The sequence below is a fragment of the Haliotis cracherodii genome, unplaced genomic scaffold (assembly GCF_022045235.1).
Source record: "Haliotis cracherodii isolate W230 unplaced genomic scaffold, xgHalCrac1.p SCAF_17, whole genome shotgun sequence".
In the NCBI taxonomy this organism is placed as follows: Eukaryota; Metazoa; Mollusca; class Gastropoda; order Lepetellida; family Haliotidae; genus Haliotis; species Haliotis cracherodii.
Window position 1 is genome coordinate 13,501,371 of NW_027266272.1, and position 17,862 is coordinate 13,519,232.

The 17,862-nt window shown below is 40.2% G+C and overlaps 1 protein-coding gene and 1 pseudogene across 1 annotated transcript; one reads left to right on the forward strand and one right to left on the reverse strand.

Annotated features, from left to right (window-relative positions):
• The first annotated feature begins 1,686 nt into the window (after positions 1–1,686).
• On the forward strand, positions 1,687–7,277 carry LOC139464416 (ankyrin repeat domain-containing protein 50-like). Its single transcript, XM_071245949.1, has 2 exons — positions 1,687–1,709; positions 4,126–7,277. Exon 2 carries the CDS (start codon positions 4,234–4,236, stop codon positions 5,497–5,499), a length of 1,266 nt encoding a protein of 421 aa, XP_071102050.1. The 5' UTR covers positions 1,687–1,709; positions 4,126–4,233; the 3' UTR covers positions 5,500–7,277.
• Positions 7,278–14,938: 7,661 nt separating this feature from the next.
• LOC139464612 (rhodopsin-like) lies at positions 14,939–16,113 on the reverse strand (annotated as a pseudogene).
• Between the last annotated feature and the right edge of the window lie 1,749 nt (positions 16,114–17,862).

Sequence of the window (17,862 nt, forward strand, 5' to 3'; positions counted from 1 at the left end):
AATAAGAGTAGTGTCAAAATAGCATCTGAAATGGAGAAACGAGTGTAAAATGACAATACAGAAGGGATTATGAATATGACAATGATCCTTCGTGGAACACAGGATATTTATTCATGTCAGTAATATCATGTTTTGGATTTATGACATCATGGAAAAGACTTAAGAAAAAGGCAGTTAATGAAAGGATTTTGTACCATACAGTTATTTCATATTTGGCTTCTAGAATTTAAAAAAAACAAAACATGATCTCCAATCCATACAGCCGTGTACGCAACCAGGACGGTCTCCAACCCATACAGCCGTGTAATGCAACCAGGACGGTCTCCAACCCATACAGCTGTGTACGCAACCAGGACGGTCTCCAACCTATACAGTCGTGTACGCAACCAGGACGGTCTCCAACCCATACAGCCGTGTACGCAACCAGGACGGTCTCCAACCCATACAGCCGTGTACGCAACCAGGACGGTCTCCAACCCATACAGCTGTGTACGCCAACAGGACGGCCTCCAACCCATACAGCCGTGTACGCAACCAGGAAGATCTCCAACCCATACAGTTGTGTTCACCACCAGGAAGATCTTCAACCCATACAGCCGTGTTCACCACCAGGACTATCTCCAACCCACACAGTCGTGTTCACATCAAGGAAGATCTCCAACCCATACAGTCGTGTTTGCCACTAGGACGGTCTCCAACCCACACAGTGTGTTTGCCACCAGGATGATCTCCAACCCATACAGGCGTGTTCGCCACCAGGACGGTCTCCAACCCATACAGCCGTGTTTACCACCAGGAAGATCTCCAACCCATACAGCCGTGTGCGCCACCGGGACGGTCTCCAACCCACACAGCCGTGTTCGCCACCAGGGCGGTCTCCAACCCACACAGCCGTGTTCGCCACCAGGGAGGTCTCCAACCCACACAGCCGTGTTCGCCACCAGGGAGGTCTCGAAACCCATACAGTCCTGTTTGCCACCAGGACGATCTCCAACCCATACAGTCCTGTTTGCCACCAGGACGGTCTCCAACCCATACAGCCGTGTTTGCCACCAGGACGGTCTCCAACCCACACATCCGTGTTCGCCACCAGGACGATCTCCAACCCATACAGCCGTGTTTGCTACCAGGATGATTAATCGCCCCCAAACACAATCACTTGATAACTTATTTGTACATGCACCAGGCTGGAACACTCGCGTCGTTCAAACACTCGAGCTCTGCGACCATAGAGGGTTGGTGGTACTGTGATAAAAAACAGATTTATTTTAATGTCGTTTAAACTACCATCAACTTATGGTGAACATTTTTTCCCCCTTTCTCATCCTGCGCTATTACGAATGCAGTGTATGTGTTTTTAATTCCTTTTAGGAGTCTTTAGACAAATATGAGCACCACTGACAAGACGTGATATAATATCTAATCACTAAAAGGTTACATTACATATCCCAGGGAGATCCCGTAGTAGTACGGATCCCAAGCAACCTATGCTCGTCGTTGCCAAGATATAAAGGAGGGGTTGTGGCAGGCTTCATTATTTACTGGCGACCGTGATAGCTTGGAAACTGGTGAATGGGGGTATATCTCTTTTGAATGATGATAAAGAAAGATATACAACACATAGGGCATTTCAAGTAGTGAATAAGCGGAGGTCTTAAAATGTAAGCACAGCTGACGCTGCACATACCCGGCTGAGACGTTGATGTGCGGTAAGACTTGATATTTGTAATATTAGAATAGATTATTTAGACACAAAAGAATTCATGACTTTTCCTCTTTTCTTATTTTTGTTTTACCATCCAGAGGGAGAAAACCCATCTTAATTGTTGACTTTATCGTCAGTTTCTCATAAGCATATTAAGGCTGAAAAATAGGTCAACTTGAATGATTTATTATTGTAACAGGTCACGACAACCTTTCCTCACAGTAATGACTGTATAGAACATACTGCGCTCTTTTTATATATCAACATTCAGAATTCTAAGTCGACATTGACAATGTTTGTATTGTTTTGTTGTAGTTACACTCAGTATCTATATCGTTTAGTGGACCTAGGCACCGACAACGCTCAAGGTTTTCTTTTGTTTTTTTTTGTCACCACAAGTTAATAAATAACAATATAAAATAAAACGTCAACGCCAGAGAACAAACAGCCTCGATTATCCGCCGAAACCGATTCCTTTTAGCGTGAAAGGCAAAACAGCGGCGGAATTCATATGAATGGATAACTGAAAATCAGTGATGACACTAGGTGCTCGGTAGGACTTTACAATCCGTAAACAAACGCCTGCAGCTTAGCTCAGTTCCCCTTTACTGCATTTCACACCATACATAAGTATTTTTATTACACATATTATTGACACGCATCTCATGGCTTCATCAAAACACAAACATTGTTAAAACACCAAGGCAAGTGAGTGAGTGAGTGAGCCACGCTGAAACAATATAAAACATCCCCATTTAGAAACATACACAGAGAGAGTTAATTTCAGTGCAAATAAGCCTTAAACATTGATTATTTTACGAATGACATTAATGATAAGCGATTATTTTCATCGTGTTGTAATAAAAATGTAAATATATAAAACATATTTGTTATTCCTATCATATGACATTAAATACGGAAACACCGGATGAAAATAATAACCAATCATATAATGTCATTCTCAAAATAATCAATATTTAGGACTTATTTTCAGTCATTGAAGTAACTTTAGCTGCGTATGAATACAATGTTTAATATATAATGCCAAATCATTTGAAGCCATGTTTATCTGCAGAAACACCCATTCGTCGGGAACCTCCTTTCTAAACCTACTTGGGAATGCCAGTCAATAATTTAGTGCTCAAGCAGACAATGCATCGATATATGGGGCTTGTAAGCAGTTCCTGCTAGGTGATCTCATTTGCATATTTATCGGATCGTGAGTTTAACGGATTTATATATCGCATCGATAGCCCTATCCAGTATACGATGAATGAATATATACACCCATAAAACCAAATTCATGTCATGATGTTATAGTTTGGCCTTATCCGCAGGCTCTCCATCCCGGTTATTGCTCCAGCTTGAAGACCGTAGTTCTGTACTTATGTACCAATGGTGGTTTTATTGAGTAATACACTTGTGTGTGTTGCCTCTTAAGTTGGAAATTATTTGCCGATATTGCCTTGTTTTGCTGGTTGTTGACCCCTTCCTGGTGCTGGATATGTAGTGCTTTATTGTGTGTGTTTTGCATTAAGTAGAGGTACTGGTACAGACTAAGGTGGCCCTTGGACATCAGCTTACCGTAACAGAGATGCCACTTTCATGTGGTTGTAAGTCCATCGTCATTTCACTGGTCCAGGGAAAGTTGACCTTCTGTCCAATGTGTGGGTATCAATAGTCGACACGGACACGGCGTCACTTTTGATTTCAAGGACGTTGATCCACTAGAATTTGCTCTGTAATCGTTCATAACGCTTTTAGGGACAAGGTCAGATTAAGCAAGACAGTTCCAGTTACAGTGTTGCAATTACAGAGTTCAAACAAATGTACTTCAGGCGAAGGAATTTTAGTATTTTTTAAAAGGCAATACAAACCTGATCTTCCGGTACCAGGGTCAGGACAATTACGACGAATGAATTTGACATTTTTCAAGTGATGAAGGTAGGACAATTGTCTTGTACAGTCAAAACTAACAGTTTGAGGTTATGGAGCAATTTTATGGTCAGTACAACAGAGTCTCTCTCTCTCTCTACCATTCTCTCTCTCTCTCTCTCTCTCTCTCTCTCGCTCTCTGTCTCTCTCTCTCTCTCTCACACACACACACACACACACAGACACACACACATACAATAGTGATACCATGATTCTAGTTGATTCAAATGAAAAACTGATCAATGTGTCCATTGTTGACTTAAAGTAAATAATTGTCAAAACGGTTAATATCTCATTTATAATCTATGCATAACCAGACATTAAGGTCACATGTTCCGCCCCCCCCCCCCCCCCCCCCCCCAACACCACACCCAAACCCCACCCCCACCTAGCTCGAAAACGATCTCCCACACGATGTTTCCACACAATACCATATGTGTTTATGAAATAAGACCAGTGTCAGTAATTATTCTTTGGGTTTGCAGACTCTTCAACTTCACATAGAACGGGTAACTGATCGGTGTGAAATATCTTCTCTGCGGGTCTGTGGACGTTAATAGTCGAGGGATCACTGCCAAACATATGTGGTCAGGATGAACAGGACAGCAGAGCGCAGATTAGCACTTTATTTCCTTGTACGTGCAGGAAAGGATTTGTCAATACTGGATGATGATGGTAACAACTTCCTCCATATGGCCTGTCTTGAAGGAGATCTAGTGATGATGGAGTATGTCCTTGCAAAGGACATCTTTGACATCAATAGTAGGGGAAAGTATGGAAGAACCTCTGTTATGATAGCAGGAATGAAAGGACGTAGAAATATGCTGGACGACCTTGTAAAACAAGGAGGCAACGTCTCATTACTAGATGATGACAAAAACAACATCCTTCATCTGGTCTGCAGTGAAAATGATGTTGAAATGGCGAAGTATGTCCTCTCATGGAACATCATTGACATCGACAGCAGAGGAAAGTGCGGTATGACACCAGCGATGTTGTCAGCAGTGTCAGGGTGTAGAGAACTGCTCATCTTGCTTTTGCAAGAAGGAGCTGATAAATCGCTAATGGACGATCGTGGTAACACCGCGTTCCACTGGGCTTGTACAGTAGGAGATGTTAAAGGGGTCCAACACTTCCTATCGATGGGCAATGTCGACATCGATGGTCCTGGACAGGATGCATGGACACCTGTAATGATGGCTGCTGGGAAAGGACACAGAGGAGTGTTTTTCTTACTAGTGGAAAAAGGATGTGATTTGACGCTGGATGCTGCTGGTACAAGTATCCTCCATGCAGCCTGCATTGGGGGAGATGAGGAGATAGTGGAGTATGTCTTGTTACAGGACATCGTGGATGTTAACAAAAGAGGGAAGACTAGGAGGACACCCGTGATGATGGCAGCCGAAAAGGGACACAGAAAAGTATTTGAAGTCCTTTTGAGTAAAGGCATCGATATGAAACCAAAGGTTGATGGCAATAGTACCATTCTTCACATAGCCTGTGTTGGAGGAGACGTGGGGATTGTAAGCTCTATCCTTTCACTTGGCACTGTTGACATCAACGGGAAGGGAATGTATGGAAGGACGCCTGCGATGATTGCAGCTGAGTTTGGCCACTGGCGAGTGTTTGACCTGCTTGTCAAAAGACAGTCTGATATTTCCATCAACGATCATTTCGGCAACAGTTGCCTTCATGTGGCCTGCCTTAGAGGCCGTGTGGAAATGGTCAATTATTTGCTCTTTCATCAACTTTGTGAGATTAAGGCAATCAATAATCAAAGTTTAACACCAGCGATGATGGCAGCTGCAGGACAACATATGTCCGTGTTTCATATTCTTACATCATATGGCAATCGATAGAATAATGATAATAAAATCCTAAGCAATATATTGTTTACCCAGTGAAAATAATGTTGAGAAGTAATGGGAGATGTAGCGTTATGCATGCTAAACAGTGATCAGGGGGAAGCTATATATATGAAATTCCAGTTTTCTCTGTTGGTGAAGAAAGTGAACAGTATCTCGTTTTTAGATTTGGTTTTCTGAACGCAAGATCTGCGAGTTTAACAAATGATAACGCTCAAGCAATGTGTGATTTGACAGATAATAATAATGTTGATATCCATGCGATCACAGAATCACAAAACACAAAATTGTCCTAGCTGGCTACTAATTCACGCTCCAAGGAAAGTTAAACGTGGAGGTGGATATTGTGTTGTGCTTTTTCAAACTATCGACTGCAAAAGTGCTACTTGTTTGAAACCTGTTTCTTTCGAGTTACGTACGCAGAATTTGAATGTGTGCTATCAAAAGTTGCTAAATCAGGTTGGGTAAAGACCACCTGCATTAGGACTCGTCAGATGTGACAGATGAATTAAAGAACTCAAATTGAAAAGTTATCATTTGTGAAGATTTCAATATCCACGGTCATAATATTTATGACAACTGTGCCAAGAGGTTAAGGTCACTGTTGGTATCAAAGAATCTTGTTCAGCACATTCTGTTTCCAACATACAGTGATGGACGCATTCCGGATTTACTAATCACATGATCGGATTGGTTGCCATTCTTGAACATTATACATAATAACTTGGCACTGTTTGGTCATGTTTGTGTAGAGGTCACAGTAAATAAAACCTAACTATAACATAAACCTGAAATAAGATGTCAGAAGTAGGAAGTAGACGGATGTCATCATGTTCCCACAGGATGTGCACTACTGAGGATGTTTCAGGTGATCTTTTAAAAACTGTCAGTATTTACAACAAGCAGTTTGGTTGGATTCTAGACAAGCATGCTCCACCAATGAGAGTGAGGTGTCCGACAGCCTCGTTGTCAGATGAAATAAGAAAGGTGAAACATCAGCGCCGTCAGTTAGAGAGACAATGATGAGAACTAGCTTGATAATCCATAGACAGCTGCTTTCAGTTTAACGTGATATGTTAACAAACTTATCGATGGAACTAAAGCATCACATTTCAACACAGGTATAAAAGAGAGGCTACAACACAGACAGAGATCTTCAGTGCAGAAACATTTTGCTGTTCGGGAAGAAACAACGCCTTCTCCCCTCACTTTAAAATCTCCAACAAAATCATGTTCCTGAGTAGTACAGACATATGCGACCAACGCTTATTGTTTAGCTAAAAACGCTGCTCCAACTTTCCTTGTCAACTACAATCATACATGCATCTACAGTTTAAAAGATTCACAGTATACTGACTCCGAGCCGACCAGTCCTTGTTTAGCCCCTTAATGTCGAGCTCCAGACAGGGTAACAACAAGTACCATCTTTTAACGTCTTCTGGTATCACGCGGCCGAGGATCGAACCCCTGACCTTCCGCTCTCCGGGTGGACGCTCTACTTCTAAACGGCCTCCTTAAATCTCAGGAACATCGGTCGAAGTAAACATTACATAGACACATCAGCAGTCAAGATAAAAAGTCCAGGCATTCTTGATCTCATGTCGGGACCTCTGTCATTCCTTTATGTATGGAGCACCTAAGCACACCACCAACAAGCTTCATAAAGCACAAAGTTCAGCTGCAAAACTCAAGAGTGAGACAAATGAATATGACCAAACCCCAATCTGGACCCAAAGCTGGACCACTATACTCGAATGGGCTCGAGACTAACCTTCAAAGCATATCAGTCTTTCGCACGTTCATGAGACGTTCTCAAAACAGCTTTTTGCTACAAAGTCTTTGACTGAGCGCCTTTGAGCAAATGTTTGAACAGAATTTATTAGATTTAGGTTGAAATATGATTACACATTTTTGTCAACTCACAATTGTCTCAAATGCAACTGTTTGTTTTTTTGTTTCATTCTGATTAATTGTTTACCCTTTAAAGCTATTGCTGAGAGTTGTTCATATATGATTGTAACCATGCAGCTACAGAGTTTGTTTCATTCCCACTTCAATTGTGATTTTGATTTTATTGTAAAATGTTTTTGTATCATAATAGTCTTTTGTAATCTGTTTTGTTGCTTTGAGTTTTAAAATCAACACCGGAAATGGATAAGATGAATTAATCAATCGTGGTCAACAAGAAATCTGTTCCAACAGGACAAACAATATGGCATCCTTTGAACCTCGCACCCTTTACACGTATCATCTTGCAATGGTTGATTCAACACTGTAAATCTGCAAAATGTGCCAGTGACACGCTCACAGTTGTTTCCAGACCAATAACAAACAAAACATGTAAATGACGACATTTTTTTTCTTTTTTTCCACACATTGTCAAACCAGCCAATATGAGTAAATAAATAATTCCTCACATCCTGTTTACTTAACTACACACTGTCACTTAGTGTCAATAGTTTAATCAGAAAGTTCACTTACCTGCCACATCTTGTCAAGCTACTTACGTAACACTGAGTAGTCCAGACATATGCGTCCCACAAGTATTGTTCAGCTACATACGCTGCTCCAACTTTCCTTGTCAATACATGCATCTACAGTTTAAACAACTCACTGACATTGACATGCCTTTTCATCCCGCTGCTTCCTAAAAAATTAGCCTTCATCTTTTTTAATGTTATTGATATTAACAACCATATCGGCCAACAGAATCTTGCATGAAAAACTGCTTTGTCCGAACATTGCAGAACTGAGTTTCATGTGCAGTATTAATTGCTTTAGGTCTCAAGTCGTACAACAATTCGAGTTCAAGTTAATCTTTCCACTTGAAATCAGCAGTTGGCAAATAAATCAGGCTTCTTGAAGTAACCTTCAACATCTCTGAATCAGGCAACATAGCAGTTCTCAAATTCATCAAGATGGTTCACTGTCAGGGATATTTGAGAAAATGAGGTTATCCCTCAAGTATGAAATTTCAAATCAATCAATTTCTTTGACCATAATGTTTTCTTGTTCTATGTCCTGTAGAACAGGGCTGCGTTTGGACATCTGATTCTGAAATTATTTTATGTCATATTGAGTGTTTATTTTTCACTTCAAAATGCATCTAGAATGTAGTGCATTTGAGTCCTGGTCATAGAAATCTGATATCTGACACTCCCTTTTCAATCACGTCAGCTAAGGGTTTCAGTGATAACTTTGAAACACACTTTTCATATAAAATAGATAAAGTGTCAACTAGGAAACCAAGTGAGAAGTCAATAAAAAAGTTCTGACATAAGATTTCGACAGCTGTAACGCTGTTGCGTCGTCATCCCATTGCCTGGCTCTCTATGCAAAGCACATGGAATCATTTACGTCGCGCAAAAGATAATTTAATAACCTTCTTAGCTGTGGATGTTAAAGCAAAGTCTCTAAAGTCATTAAGTTCAGTAGAATTTGCCTTTTTTGGAACAGACCTTTTTAGAGGTTTTCAAGAGAATCAACCTACTTGTATTGTCAGTCAAGATTTAAAGAGGTCATATCACGACGAAGTGTAGATATATTCAGAATATACCTTGTGATGAGAGAATGTTCTTCTTCATTCTGTTGATTTTTTCATCTCAAAGGGAAAAGAACATCTAAGTGTCTTTGTTCAAAGACCTTTTTCTCTCATTTAATCTTGTGTTCTGAAAAATGGGATTGTTTCATTAATTGAGAATAAATAAATAGGTAGAAATAGCAACGGCTGGGATTCTTAGTGGCTGTCAATGTAGGGTTATATCAACCCCTATTTTAATCGCAGAATATTTATTTGTTTTAATCTTTTGCCAATCGCCAGTCATGAAAGGGCAGGTGTAAATCTTGTTGCGTAACTGCGATGGTAGCAAAGGCACCATAAGTCACCATAGCGTGGTGACCTTACTTTAGTTGCTGGCGATCAGTAGCCCCATTTCTATATTGTATCGTCTAGTATTGTATTGTAACTAGTCTAATCAGTTATCATAGCGTTCTTCAATGACAGTCTATATGTTACATAACCGAATATAAAGAGTTGTCCAAATGCCTGGGTTCGATTCCCTGTTCGACCTGATTATGTTTCTAGGTTTGTCAGCACCATGCCCGTGTTCGTGGGTTTTCACCAAAGTGGTAAACGTCATAGACCTGTGTCACTTCGAGTTTTCGTGACATACTAATTATACGGTGCAAAGCACTCACTCACCCATCTTAACTGAACATGCGCGTTTGTAATCTACAATTTCGTGCATGTGTACCATTTTCGTTTAGAATGTTATACTGATTTAGGTGACTGATTTTGCTTGAAGATTATTTTTGACATTAATAAACGTTAGGTTATTGTGGACATACTTTGTTTTCTCGCACGAAATTAAAGCTCGGCATTTTGTAAATATTGTCATGACATAGCCGTATTCATGTTGCTAAGACCCGTGAAGATTCCGGGGTAGAATAGGTCTTCAGTAACCCATGCTTGCCGTAAAAGGTGACTATGCTTTTCGTAAAAGGCGACTAACGGGATCGGGTGGTCAGACTCGCTGACTTGATTGATGCATGTCATCGATCCCAATTGCGTGGATCTATGCTCATGATATTAATCACTGGATTATCTGGTACCGACTCGATTATTTACAGACCACCGTCATATAGCTGGAATATTGCTGAGTGCGGCGTTAAACAACAAACCAACCAACCAACCATGTTGCTAAATCAAGAGTAACCAAACGTAAATCTTGTTTTTCTACAGCATTTTTCGAATTACAATGACAAATAGTACTGAAGTACACCGTGATCAATACTGACAATCTTTATCACGTTATGTAACATCATTACCATGTGTGGTAGACAATTGACCAGACTCCACTGTGTATGGAACAGTCATCACAGTTCACTGTAATAGTGTGTGTTTCTGGAATGAACATATCTGAACAATACAAGATGAGACGTCATCTCTTTGTGTACACTATCTGAGCTCCTTTAACATTCAAGGATTGTACAATATGAATACCAGGAACGGAACCCCAGACTCTGCCTGATTGTGTTCTCTGATTCGTTAGCACTATACACTGCTCGTGAGTGAGTGAGTGAGTTAAGATTTAAGATTACATCAGCAATATTTCAGCCATATCGTGACTTAATCAAGTTGTACATTAATAAGACATAAATATAGACATTAAAATCTGTCGACAAAAATGGGCTATAGATCACAAATAACCAAAGGTAGGTCACCATACTAGGTACCATGCTCGTTGGTTTCACCAAATTGGTAAGCGTCTAGAAACTACACCTCGACGTCCTCCCCCCCCCCCCCCCCCCCCCCCGGCAGTAATCTGCCCTTGATTGTGATTGATAGGTTAACCGGTAAAAACATTTGTAAATGTCACGTGATCATGCAATAACGTCCGTCAGTTTATAATTCGACGTTATTTATTTGCTACCAGCGGTGTCAATGTGTGATATATCAATATTAGTTGTCAGTTCTGTGTCGAATACTAGCTACTAGTTCTGGTATTGGTCATTGCTTCAAATTTAAGCAACTCGTTTTTTTAGATCAATAATGTAAATTTATATCGTTTCCTCGATCTGGGTTTCCAGTCGACGTTAAGAAGCATCCATTGATGTCACTCTGCTGCTTATATTTTGAATCGCAGAATCTCGTATAGTAATTGGTTGGGAACTCAACCATGAACTCAGTTCGCGACTGTTGTTTTGACGTTAGGTCATCACTGGAAATTACACTGATTTGATATCATGTTAATTCCGTGATCCAGTTTGTCATTCCATTTGCCGAATCTAACACAAAAGTCAATAACAGTGTCAACGCGTATGTTGACGGGGCAATTACCCCAGATTGAAGACGAAGAATATGTTGAGTGCAAACTTCTTTAGTCGGCAATAAAACAAGCAAATACAATTACTAATAGAAATATGTCGAGCGGTGATTCCAACTCAACTACCACAAGTGAAGTCCAGCAAGCAGGCGTATCCTACTCGCGGCTTTACATACAGGTGCTGTCGGAATACCAGACTAACTAACAGTAAAGATGTAAACATATATATACACTATTGGACAACGATAGACAGACAAACAGACAATGGCGTTGTCCTGGACATTGGATGTGACTACAGACACGGCCCAGGGGACAATGGATTAAGGCTATAAATGTCATAATGTCAAATGCTGTGTTAAGACAATGGTACAACTGACGGCTGTTACGCATGGATTACATCATGTTAAATAGTCCAGATTTTTTAAACGATATGTTCTCAACGCTGTACAAAAGGGAAGTTGTTCAGAAGCTACAATTCTTTAACATTGCGTTGTCCAGAGTGCTCTTAAGCAACTCTGCGACAACAGTTTCAAAACGTGTATTCATTTTTTAATTTTATTTGTAAGTTTGTGGATGTCTTTCGAGTTATTATCATTTCTGAACGGTGAAAATGGACCCCTGATGTGTAGAAACCTTTTGGAAGATTTTTCGATAAGTAACAGATAGAGTTTAACATTTTATCTCTTATTCCACACCACTTACTAACTAAATGAATTGTAGACTGATTTAACAGAAGGTGTGCCACGGATCTGTCTGGCTTCTATAAATACTGCATGGTCACATCACAAAGAAGATAGCTCTCGCAAATTCAATTTGGGTATGCCTTGGCGAAGATAGACATCCCTTGTCACTGCATATATTCCAATTAAAGTGTTTTGCCATGTAATGACCCGTCAATAATCAAATAAGCCTAGCTTAAATGTCACATCGATAAATCACGAAGATAACGTGTTACGAAACAGTGACCATAGGTCACGTATCATGATTAATCAACTGATGTCTACTTCCTTCAGAGACGGCAACGGCACTGATGCCGAAATACAACATATACTCAAGAAAGTAAAACATACACAGCATAAAAGTGCGTTTATTCAATGTTTCATTGTAAAGGCGATACATTGGCGTTGATGACAACCCTCAGCTTGCGATTCGACAATGAAAAGAAAAGGACGCTACGTTATAGTAATAGTTTCAACCTGGAAACACATCATGGAATGATAGCTTCTGTGGAAAAGAGTACAATGAATGATCGAAGGTAAATGGTTTTGAAACTAGCCCGTGAATTTGATGTTTCTGAAGGTAGCATTGAAATCATCATTCACACACGAGACGTGGCATCAAACATGACGTCATTGTATCTGTACAGAGCGTCCATTCGACCTGTGTCTATATTCACAAGACCGCAACTCGCCAGACCGATATCTTCTGTACAACGTTAGGATTCCTACAGTTTAAGTTATGTAATCCTATCTTTGTTTCAGTTTGAAACTATTTCAGTTGTATCACGGTGACAGAACACATTTATCAAGTCCGTCTGCGTTGAACACACATACTTCCCTGAAGTTAACGTCTTTATTACAAACGAGTAGCAAACACGACAGAACAACATAAGTACATCGGCAGATGTATCAAAGCCGTGATCACAGTCTCAAGTTTATGCGTAACACCAAGGCCATTATTTGTTAATACATCAACATTTTTATCCACCTTATACAACTTTAAATTGCATTATAACATGGAGAATGCAGTCATTATTCGACGATATATGTCACTTTGGAAAAGTAAAACGAAAAACCAATTCTTAAATATGACGATAATTAACTGTCATCTCAACTATAGTAACATGAAAAACTAGAGTGTTCTACGACGTATTTTGAGTAGAATGTTTTGGAAATAAAAGCTATTTTAGCAGTATAGATGGATTTATTTTGAGGTGGGTAGATGGTGGTAACTTAAAAGGTTTAGGGTCTATCGTAGTATAATTTCATTGTCAGCTTCCTGTATTAGAGAAATTCAATTAGTCACAGAAAAAACACATTTATGAATACACAGATTTTGTTAACCTGTGCAGGGGATACGGACATGCTACCTCTTGATTTGTAGGCCTTCACGCTTCCACCTGTGCTACCGACTGTTGTCGTCACAAGTGTCACATTTCCCAGTCACCATTAACCGATTTTGGTTAAGTTGTACATTCTTATGTTAATATTTGTCCATTGCTCGTTGGCAGTCCTGGTGGTATAAGTGATATGCAAGTGCATGTCAATCTGATTTCCACATCTAATTTCAATATATATTATTCGTCTTATCCATATTTGACTTATTGCCTAATGATATGCACTTTATTTAAAACAGGTTTAAACATGTTTAAATTCGATACATGTTTTAACTTTAAACATGTTAAATTCAAAACATGTTCAAACGTTTTTAAATTTGAAACGTTTTAATTCTGAACATGTTTAGATTTGGGGGATGTTGTGTTCAGGTGGTGTTTTGGGCTTTGTGTTTTCCGTTTATGATTTAAGCACATTCCTAATCATGTTTTGATTTTTTACATTGTATATGTTAGCCTCACTGATGTCAATAAGAATATAAAGAAATCATGACCAATCTAATCAGGTAAAACTGATCGGTCAATGATTGTTCCACTCTTTCAGGTGTTTTATGGTAGACATGTGGAGGACATTTCCAAATTGACGCATCATTGACAAAAATGATGTCCGATGCAATTCATTATTTTGACTTGTACCATTTTTTCCCGTGATTGACTTGTACGACTCCGACTATACTAAATAAAGCGACAAAACTCTTTCTATATCCAATAGAAATCTCCGATAAAGCAGACTTGATTGTACGATTTCCAGTAAATCACGAGCATGTGTTTATGAATCACTATCAAATAGTCATGACACCAGACTTTCGCGAAATGGTGAGCGTATCCTGCCCCACCCGTGGCACCCGTCACAAACACATTCAAAGGCAAGCCAATTGTTCACCTGAAAAAAAACCATGTATCTAAAAAATTGTGAAATGTAAACACCAAAGGCTGTAGCTGCTTGAATATTGCTCGACAAGAAGGGAAAGTTGACTATTGGAAAGTTGGTCACCCATTTTGTGCTTTTGAATCCCATTTCTGGTGTCCCCCGCCGTGATATGGCTGGATTATTGCTAAAAGTGGCGTAAAACCCGACTTACTAACTCGGACCCCAACGGTGTTGGTAATGCTGAACATAGAGGATATCTAGGATATATAACTAATACATATAGCTTGAGATTCTGGCGTTGTTGACAACTCTCAGCTAAGAACAGACTCCTAGCTACCTATGCTGGTGGTGAAAGGTTGACTTAACCGATTTGGTGTTGAGGCTGGTTGCCTTGGTTGAAGGCGTGTCAACTTACGGCATAGATCATTGCTCAAAATATCAATCACTGTATTGTGTGGTCCAGTATCTATTATTTATAAGCCACCATAAGGTTGAGTCACACAGCATGCACACATACACCTGCTACAACAGTGTTATACATTGAAATATGGGCTTTGTCCCGACCACACAGACAATGTGATTCTGATTGTCAGTAGCAAGGTCGGGCAATACTTTTGGACTTGCTTATTTATAGGTGTGGCGGGGTTGCAGCATGATACATTCATTGCCTTTCATGTTCACACATGCTTTACACGTTAAACTCCCAGGATTAAGTGACGTGTCCCCAGTACCATTGAGGGTCATTTGTACACGAGAATGATTAAACGCCACACTAGAGTTACGAGACTGATCAAACACGATGCCAATAAAGCTTTGTCGAAACTTTTGACCCGTGATGAAGTACAGGTAAAAATTGACAGCGTGGGTGGCATCACACAAGAAAAACGTCAACTGGTCAAGTAGCTGTTTCCTGGCGTAATTAAGAGACAATCGCCCAGGTATCCACGAGGAATGCACCAAGATGAAGATGGTCCTTGGTAAAGTGAGAATGAGAAACACCACAGCTACTGTTAGAAGCATGCCGGTAATTTGCCTTTCGTATCGATTTAGATGAATACTCCTTTCACGTTCAGTCTCAGAATAAAGGCGGCTTCTCCTCTGTCCGGACTTTCTAACCCTCAATGTGATCAATAGGTTACAAACAATAAGAATGACTGATGGAACGAACGAATAGAACGAGGCGTTAATCCAATACCATATCCTTTTATAAAAGAAATTGTACTTCTCCGCAATCCCGCATTGCATGCCATCATGAGACAGGGTGGTCCAGAAAGTGTGGGAGTATATCCCTGTTATAACCACACCGAGAATAATCATACTTAGACGAGCACGATTCAAGTTCCAGATAACGGTCACTCTTAATGGGATTGTAACTGCCATAAATCGTTCAATTGCCATAAACACAAGTATCCAATTGGAGTAAGTCACAAGGCAAAGATAAAGAAAATTCATTATTCTACAACCAGTGCTTCCTATAGCAACTTCGTGATACGTTAGCTGATGGTAAAGAAGCTTCTGAAGAATTGCCAGATTGTCTATGATAGCTAGGAGAGCAACATAGAATTTCGAGGTAGTCATTGCTTCATCTTGCTGAGAGTGACAGTGCTGGCAATGTTCCCAGGGAACCCAAATGCAAAGATGATCCACAGATAATAGTTGTTTATATACACCCCTGCTGCATACAATCTCTCATACTCATCTGCATCCTCTTCGTTAAAGTCATACTTGTCCAACAGATCAGATATATTATACGGCAGAAATGTCCAATTGAGAGTCTCCATGTCGTAAAGCAGATCCATTACGTCATTCAATTACCACAAAATGGAATTAAAAAGGTCCGAATGTTTTGAAGGATGCGACATACGGAACGTACACGTATAACGATGTCGCCACGGTGACACCAAATGATTCCTTATCCATGATTTAGTTAAGGAAATGCTCTCTACGTCAATGCTTAATTTCTTGATGCATCTGAAGGATCAATGTTATAGCCAGGCTTGATTAATCATGCTGACGGTAACAGATTGTGTATGAAACCTGTTTCAATATAGTCATATACACTTTCAGCTTAAGCTTATTAACAGGAGATGATTATTAAGATGTCACCTTTCGTATTTCAACGCCAACATCAGCGGTGTTCGTCATCAGCGCTCTGACATTCAACCAGAAGCAAACCCTGCTGTAACTGGTATTTAAAGTATTTAACCGTTGACCACAAGAACGCTATGCCGTACCAAACGGGTCTTGACCAAAGGGCTAGAGTTCTACTGTCTCCAGCTTGGGACGACGGGGTCGATTATGTCCTTTTCCACAGCTGATAAGGTTCATCCCGTTCCATCCTCTCAGTCAAACTGAACATGGCGTGTAACAAGGGACCACTGTCTCTGTGTTGATGAGATGTGTCAACCTGCAATTGTAAACGGGAAACGATTAGCATCAGTTGTTGCATATATTTGGCAATAACAACATGTACAAATACCCCATTGTAAGAAGTGTGACTGAATGGTTTACCTGGTCTAGATTCTATTATTTACAGACCGCCGTCATATAGCTGGAATGTTGCTGAGTGCGGCGTTTAACAACAAACAAACAAACATACTTACCACATCCTTGATAACGTATCAATGTAATTCAAAGTAGGTTGTTTCTTTAAGCACCAAACGGATTTGATTATTCCTGCTAACTTGAATCCACCCATAAACAAAAGCTTAATGTGTGAGGAAAGCCTGAAGTGATGCAGGTCTTAGACATGTATACCACTGTGGTGAAACCCTAGCTCACGGGCATGGCGCTGACAAATCTAGAAACATAATCGGGGGCGAACAGGGATTCGAACCAGCAATCAAAGGTTTCATGCGTCTGTTGGTTCGACATAGATATGACAATCCGCAATATCCAAATTACACTACAGCGGTATGTAATCGAGTCTAGGTCAAACAAACCAGTGCAAAACAAATAGTGGTCGATAGCATGTGCAACGACCACCGCCGTCAAAATACGACAAACAATCCGACATGTCGAGCATTCTAACCATTCGACTCTTAGTCAGGCCTTATACAACATGCATGGGGTAACTGGTTCTTCCTCAGTACCCTAACATGGGCCAGGTCATACATTTTAACCACGCCTGTAAATAATCGAATCTGGACCAGACAGTCCAGTGATTTACATCATGAGCATCGATCTACGCAACTGGGATACAATGACATGCGGCAACCAAGTCAACGAGCCTGTCCATCCGATCCCGTTAGTCGCCTCTTACGACAAGCATGGTCGCCCTTTTACGGCAAGAATGGGAAGACCTAAATATGAAGGGCACAATATGATTTGATTTGATCCTATTGTACATCCACGGATCTCGTAAGGAAATTGCAACAATATTGACATGTTCTATTATGATTTACCAGGTGATCGCGAAAACTGAGCGCATCCTGACCTATCAGTGGCACCAATGAGAACCACATGCAAATTCAAACAAATAAAGTGTTCACCTGAAAAAACGCGGAAACACATGGTACAAGTCAAAGTAGGGTGATCTATCACTTTGA